The sequence below is a fragment of the Corticium candelabrum genome, chromosome 16 (genome assembly GCF_963422355.1).
Source record: "Corticium candelabrum chromosome 16, ooCorCand1.1, whole genome shotgun sequence".
Taxonomy (NCBI): domain Eukaryota; kingdom Metazoa; phylum Porifera; class Homoscleromorpha; order Homosclerophorida; family Plakinidae; genus Corticium; species Corticium candelabrum.
In genome coordinates, this window is record NC_085100.1 from 566683 (window position 1) to 574182 (window position 7500).

General features: G+C 48.3%; 4 protein-coding genes across 4 annotated transcripts in view; 2 read left to right on the plus strand and 2 right to left on the minus strand.

Moving 5' to 3' along the window:
* Positions 1-822, minus strand: part of LOC134192101 (HEAT repeat-containing protein 4-like) — a 9940-nt gene extending 9118 nt beyond the window's left edge. The window contains exon 1 of the mRNA XM_062660790.1: positions 1-822. This exon is cut by the window's left edge and continues 243 nt beyond it. Coding sequence (XP_062516774.1) covers positions 1-720 — 720 coding nt within the window. The 5' untranslated portion in view covers positions 721-822.
* Positions 743-2433, plus strand: LOC134192102 (uncharacterized). The gene is made up of 2 exons (XM_062660791.1): positions 743-1921; positions 1976-2433. Exons 1-2 carry the CDS (start codon positions 822-824, stop codon positions 2349-2351), a joined length of 1476 nt encoding a protein of 491 aa, XP_062516775.1. The 5' UTR covers positions 743-821; the 3' UTR covers positions 2352-2433.
* Positions 2434-2873: 440 nt separating this feature from the next.
* Positions 2874-4465, minus strand: LOC134192398 (uncharacterized). The gene is made up of 2 exons (XM_062661138.1): positions 4275-4465; positions 2874-4224 (listed from the first exon to the last, which is right to left on the minus strand). Exons 1-2 carry the CDS (start codon positions 4463-4465, stop codon positions 2874-2876), a joined length of 1542 nt encoding a protein of 513 aa, XP_062517122.1.
* A 1673-nt stretch (positions 4466-6138) lies between these two features.
* The window catches only part of LOC134191837 (uncharacterized), an 8447-nt gene continuing 7085 nt past the window's right edge, over positions 6139-7500 (plus strand). The window contains exons 1-2 of the mRNA XM_062660462.1: positions 6139-6229; positions 6291-6407. Of these exons, the coding sequence (XP_062516446.1) occupies positions 6174-6229; positions 6291-6407 (173 nt within the window). The 5' untranslated portion in view covers positions 6139-6173. The remainder of the gene's footprint in view (positions 6230-6290; positions 6408-7500) is intronic.

The window sequence follows — 7500 nt, forward strand, 5'->3', positions numbered from 1 at the left end:
TGTGTAACACGTGAGACCTAGTGTTGGTTCATCATAAGCTGCATGAGAGTTGCCGCGCTTGTGAGATTGAGGAGCATTTACATTTTCCCTCTCTCTTGTCTCTCTGCCAACATGAAGGCGTCGTTCTCTTGTATCTCCTGACCCTCTGCTTGCAAGACGTTCAGCAGACGAGTGACTAAGTTTTGTCAAAATAACTTCTTCCCATATTTTGTCATCGTTAAGTGAGAGATAGGCATGTGAATGGGATGATGAGGGAGTCACGTGACTTGATACTCCCTTCGTTTTCTCCCTGGTTTTTGATGTGTGTGAGCGTTGAGTTTGCTGAGATGTTTTATTAGAGTCTTGTCTCGAGTTTGTATGCGTTTCGAAGTTTTCTCCTTGGAAGAAATGACGCGGATTGTGAGAACGTGGAGTTTGCCGTCCTGTAGAACGCTTGTATTTGGTTTGACTGCGAAGTAAGTCTCTTGTCTGAAATAGTTCAGCTTCAGGATAAAAGAGATAAGGCAAAGTCTCCGGTCCTCTCTCTCTAACAACATCTTCAGTGAATGTGAAGTCTCTGCTGATTTCACGTAAATACAAGGCCGGGATAGCTACCATCTCCTTCTCTAGATTGTAGGTAGATTTATTAACAATCTCTGGAGCCTTTTTTATCCGCAATATCCGCTCTCCAAGTTGAGGAATTGTCACTTGAGGAGCCACGGGCATCAGACGGTCGTCCATTACATCAACGTTGCCGCGGTAACGCTGGTTTGCGCGTGCGTTGTTATGGTGAGAGGCTTTCCGTCGATTTTTTATTTTGTTGAAAGGCAACGAGAGCGTTAATGATCAGAACCAAGTCTTACAAGAAGAGTCCATCTCAGAGTGCATCACCAGTTGACGTCGAGATTGAGAGAAAGAAACGCGACGTTCCTAGTTTTACTACTAATAGTACTAGTAGTACTACAGATTCAACAAGAGAGAAACATCAACATAAACCGTATGAAGGTAGAAAGCAGGAGGTTATTAGTCGTCATCTGGCGCTAGCAACACGTTCTCCTGCTTCATCGATCGCAGCGAAATACGAAGGCGCCTACACACAAGCGACACAACATGTACAGAGATCATACACACCACACATACTGGAGTGGAGAGATGAAAGGAGAGAAGGTAATAGGAACATGTTAGCAGGACAACGTGGAAGTAATGCTAACGAGATGAGAACGTCTTCAATGCAAGAAACTGTTGTATCAGAGACATCGACACTAGATGAGGAAAGACGAGATGACAACCGGCAAGTTGAAGTGTCATTTAGTGACTCTAGAAGTGTAAGAGCTGCTGCATTTGAAGAATGGGCTGCCAGAAAGCAAGCAACAGCTTCAGTCAGGCACGTGACATTTCAGCCTCATCAAGCCAGTAGAAACACAGTGAAGAGGTCTGACAATACGGATGCAACTTTCAATGCTGACAAGGACAGGCAAGTGACTGTCGTGAAGGAGAATACTTGGGCTGATTCATCGACAATGAGGAAAGCAATTTATGCGCAATGGTTGACTGAGAAGGATGAACGAGAGAAACAAGAGAGAAATGAGAAGTTGGGAAAACAAAAGAAAGAAAAAGAAGAGCTGGCAAGGACAATGAAAGAAAAGGAAGTCGACTCACAACGAGCATTTGAAACGTGGAAAGAGAAGAAAACTGAAAAACTGAAGGAGAGACTGAAGACTGAAAAGATGGTATTGAAACACAAGGAGATCGAGAAAAAGGAAAAGGAGCAGACACAAGCACATGAATCAAACGTGTTGTTCAAATCATGGAAAGAAAAGAAAGACGATTTCATAACAAAACAACACTCAGAAATATTTCAGCAAAAATGTGAAGAAAGAAAAATGAAGGAAGCTGAAGTTCAAAAGAAGAAAGAAGAGAACAGGAAGACATATGACAAATGGTGAGAAGCAGAATGTAAACCAATCGAAACTTTCTTTCAAATAGTTGTATTCAGGTGTGCTACTAAGGAAGAAAGAATAAAGGAAGAGCACAGACGAGTGCAGAGAGAAAAACGTCAAGAGGAGGAGGACAAACGCAAGGCAATCGAGGAACGAAAAGAGAAGAATGCAACAGCGTACCAAACTTGGAAAGATAAGAAGGAACATGTTGAGCATCAATCGCGATCTCGTCCACCGTCTCCTGATATTCGTATTCCATGGAGTCCTGCTGGTATAGGAAATGGTGGAGTTCTACGGTCACACACCTCAGTTTTGCATCAACGATCGCCGTTGCCCAAATCGCAAAGTCCGGGTCGAGCGAGAAAGAAGAAGACGATACAAGTGTGTTGTCAGACGTTAGAGTATTGGTGTGTTTGTGATGACAGCCAGTAGATGCTAGGGATATGCTGAGCATTATTTATAACAAAATATAAATTATTCATTGCTGAGTTAGACAGTAGAAAGTGGGTGTGCCACACATTTACACACACACACACACACACACACACACACACACGCACACACACACACACAAACACACACACACACACACACACAAACACACACACAAACAAACAAACAAACACACACACCAGTATTGAAGATAATTACGAGTATCTAATTAAGGTGCATATTTGCCGATTTTACAGTCAAATTACAAATCAAGTTTGCGTGCTCATAGTGGTCTGAATTGCGAGGCTAGAGCTCAGAGCTGTGTATGCAAAGATTACGGTACACGCACATGTACAGTAATCATGACGCACATCGTCAATGTCATACGTACTGTGATCGCGTCTGTGACTGTGTTGTTACTTAACATCTCTAACTAGATATGTCATAGACACGCGTCTACAAACTTATCACTAGCTAAACTACGCAGGCTAGAAAAAAAGTACGGGTATGCGATTATGCGGCTCAGCTGGGCGGGCAGCTCGTTCGAACCCCCGAACCTCCGAACTCCGATCCCCAAATCCCAGATCCCCGAACCCCAAACCCAAGAACTTCCGAACCCTCGACACCAGAACCCGAACCCTGAACCCCCGAACGCCGAACCCCGAACCCCCGAACCCCGAACCCCCGAACCCCCAACCCCCAACTCCCAACCCCGAACCCCGAACCCCGAACCCCGAACTCCGAACCCCCGAACCCCCGAACCCCAAACCCCGAACCCCGAACCCCGAACCCCCGAACCCCGAACCCCGAACCCCAAACCTCGAACCCCCGAACCCGAACCCCAAACCCCGAACCCCGAACCCCCCAACCCGAACCCCGAACCCCGAACCCCGAACCCCCCAACCCGAACCCCGAACCCCCCAACCCAAACCCCGAACCCCAAACTCCCGAACCCCCGAACCCCGAACCCCGAACCCCGAACCCCAAACCCCAAACCCCGAACCCCGAACTCGAACCCCAAACCTCGAACCCCCGAACCCCGAACCCCGAACCCCGAACCCCGAACCCCGAACCCCGAACCCCCGAACTCAAACCCCGAACCCCAAACTCCCGAACCCCCGAACCCCGAACCCCGAATTCTCGAACCCCCGAACCCCGAACCCCAAACCCCAAACCCCGAACCCCGAACTCGAACCCCAAACCTCGAACCCCCGAACCCCGAACCCCGAACCCCGAACCCCGAACCCCGAACCCCCCAACCCGAACCCCGAACCCCGAACCCCGAACCCCCCAACCCGAACCCCGAACCCCCCAACCCAAACCCCGAACCCCAAACTCCCGAACCCCCGAACCCCGAACCCCGAACCCCGAACCCCAAACCCCAAACCCCGAACCCCGAACTCGAACCCCAAACCTCGAACCCCCGAACCCCGAACCCCGAACCCCGAACCCCGAGCCCCGAACCCCCGAACTCAAACCCCGAACCCCAAACTCCCGAACCCCCGAACCCCGAACCCCGAATTCTCGAACCCCCGAACCCCGAACCCCAAACCCCAAACCCCGAACCCCGAACTCGAACCCCAAACCTCGAACCCCCGAACCCCGAACCCCGAACCCCGAACCCCGAACCCCGAACCCCGAACCCCGAACCCCCGAACTCAAACCCCGAACCCCAAACTCCCGAACCCCCGAACCCCGAACCCCGAATTCTCGAACCCCCGAACCCCGAACCCCAAACCCCAAACCCCGAACCCCGAACTCGAACCCCAAACCTCGAACCCCCGAACCCGAACCCCAAACCCCGAACCCCGAACCCCCGAACCCAAACCCCGAACCCCAAACTCCCAAACCCCCGAACCCCGAACCCCGAATTCTCGAACCCCCGAACCCCGAACCCTAAACCCTGAACTCCGAACCCCGAACCTCCGAACCTCGAACCCTCGACACCAGAATCCCGAACCCCGAGCCCCCAAACCCCGGACCCCGAATCCCTGAACCCCAGCCTCGCAGTTGTAATACACGGCAGTGCAATTGTATGTCTTGACCACGATCGCCAAACGACGGCTACCAGTCGTAGATACGTAGTCTAACTGAGAAGTTTGCTTTACTTTCATGACAGAGTTCTAACAAATACTTACCAAAGTTTACAGTTGCGTGTAGTTGAACAGTACGACGATGCTCAATGGGGTGCTGTCTCTGTGCATGTGAATGTGATCGTGTAGACTTCCGTGCAAGATGCATGAAAGTTGTTTCTAGTCATGCAATCAATGTTATTACCGGTACAGTACATCAGTCAAAGTATGGAATCCCAAGCTGCACGCGTCATTTCTAAAAAATATAAAAACATTTTGAGAAAATGATGATGGGTATGTAGGGATGGGTATGTAGGGATGGGTATGTGTAGGGATGGGTATGTAGGGATGGGTATGTGTATAGGGATGGGTATGTGTATAGGGATGGGTATGTATAGGGATGGGTATGTAGGGATGGGTATGTGTAGGGATGGGTATGTATAGGGACGAGTATGTATAGGGACGAGTATGTATAGGGATGGGTATGTATAGGGACGGGTATGTAGGGATGGGTATGTAGAGATGGGTATGTAGGGATGGGTATGTAGGGATGCGTATGTGTAGGGATGGGTATGTAGGGATGGGTATGTGTAGGGATGGGTATGTGTAGGGATGGGTATGTGTAGGGATGGGTATGTGTAGGGATGGGTATGTAGGGATGCGTATGTGTAGGGATGGGTATGTAGGGATGGGTATGTGTAGGGATGGGTATGTGTAGGGATGGGTATGTGTAGGGATGGGTATGTGTAGGGATGGGTATGTACAGGGACGGGTATGTAGGGATGGGTATGTAGAGATGGGTATGTAGAGATGGGTATGTAGGGATGGGTATGTAGGGATGGGTATATGTAGGGATGGGTATGTGTAGAGATGGGTATGTGTAGGGATGGGTATGTAGGGATGGGTATGTAGGGATGGGTATGTAGGGATGGGTATGTAGGGATGCGTATGTGTAGGGATGGGTATGTAGGGATGGGTATGTGTAGGGATGGGTATGTATAGGGATGAGTAGGTATAGGGATGGGTATGTATAGGGATGGGTATACGTATGTAGGGATGGGTATGTAGGGATGGGTATGTATAGGGATGGGTATGTAGGGATGGGTATGTAGGGATGGGTATGTAGGGATGGGTATGTAGGGATGCGTATGTGTAGGGAGGGGCATGTAGGGACGGGCATGTAGGGACGGGCATGTAGGGACGGGCATGTAGGGACGGGCATGTAGGGACGGGCATGTAGGGACGGGCATGTAGGGACGGGCATGTAGGGACGGGCATGTAGGGACGGGCATGTAGGGACGGGCATGTAGGGACGGGCATGTAGGGACGGGCATGTAGGGACGGGCATGTAGGGACGGGCATGTAGGGACGGGCATGTAGGGCATGTAAAGACGGGTGCGTAGGAATGGGTATGTACTTAGTCATACTCATCTCCTACGTCACAATCTTTTAGCCTCAATTAATTGCTTGCGGTGGTTTCAATCTAAAACGCAGCAGTCATGACATTGTGTGACACTCACAGTACTGGATTGTGATGTAGGAGATGAGCATGACTAAGTACATACCCATCCCTACATACCCATAATTTTCTCAAAAAGGTTTTTATTTTTTTTGCATTTACTATGATATCTAGAATGTTTCAGTTAGAAATCAAGTTTTTGTGCGCATAGTGGTCTGAATCGCAAGGGTGCTCAGACGCGGCAGCAAGGTCGGGCTACGCGAGACAAACTGCGAGGCTGCGCGGACAAGCATGAATAGATCAAGGCGGGAAAGCGTCAAACAACTCTCAGAGAACAAAAGAAGAAAGTAACAACTGCAGAACAAATACAACAATCTCCTACACGTGTTGATCTCGAAATCGTTACAGAAACGACGAAGACACCCACACAGCGGCGAGTTCTGTGGATGGACAGACAAAAAGCGACTCAAACTCATCAGAAGGAGGAGGCAAACGGGCGAGAGATGCGAGAGAGAGTGTGAATGGGTGCGCGCCTTTTATGTAAATTAAATAAAAATTAATTAATTAAGAATTTGTGCTGTGTTGAGAGCGATGAGTGAAGCGAGTGTGTAAGCGAGCAGTTTAGGTATTTTACATTCTATAGGGCCGCACAATCAGACATTGAAATGTGAGGATGTTGGAGTACTAAAAAGTGTCGTGCTTTCATTACACCATTTTTGTCATCTTATTCTATACAGCTATTACACACAGTTACATACGTACGTATGTAGACAGTGCCATGTCTTACTACTGGTAATTGAATTCAATGTATGGATTTTTGTTTGAAATTATTTTGTTCATTAGCTGTTGATATAAAAATTACATTTTACTTAATTTCTTGTGCTATATTCAGTGTTCTCCCCAGAAATCTTAGAAGGCAGAGCGGAATACTCCGTGAAGTGGGCGTTACCAAATGCCACGCCTAATGGCAGTTGAAACTATAATTTACAGATCAATGAGAGTCAACTGCGTCAAGCTCTAGAAATTTCGTCATCCTTGCCTGACAGTGCGCGGGTTGCTTCTCTAGAGATAGCCGATTCATGGCACGAGCGGCTTTCATGCTCTAGTAGACTTTGGCGAGTGATTGTTTTACATGGATATTAATCCAAATAGCTTTCCCTAGTGCACATCTTTTAGTCCTAGATTGTGTCTTTCGACAAAGAGAGCACAGCAATGCCTGTCTCCTTTTCTGCCTTACTACAGAAGCCATGGGAAATCATTTAGCCACTGGCGATCTACTTCAGTCGTCCTGTGCTTCATCAGTTGCTGCTCGTTTTCTTTCCACAATGCAGGTGTTCTGACCTTCAACAACATTGCTCGTAAAAAAAGACTCAATAGTTCTCTGCGACGCCGACATGACACGTGCACTTCGCTAACATGTAAACGTATACACCAACTTGCACATGAACACCAGCTGCGAAAGCATGGTGAGGGGCTGCTATGGGTGGAAAAGTGTTAGTGTTCCGCACAATTAGATGCCACTTGCTTTCTTAGTTAATTAATTTAATAAGCTTACTTTGAGATCTTCAAGTCGTGGCATCTGGATGATCTACTTTACCTAAAAGCTTAATTGCTTAGA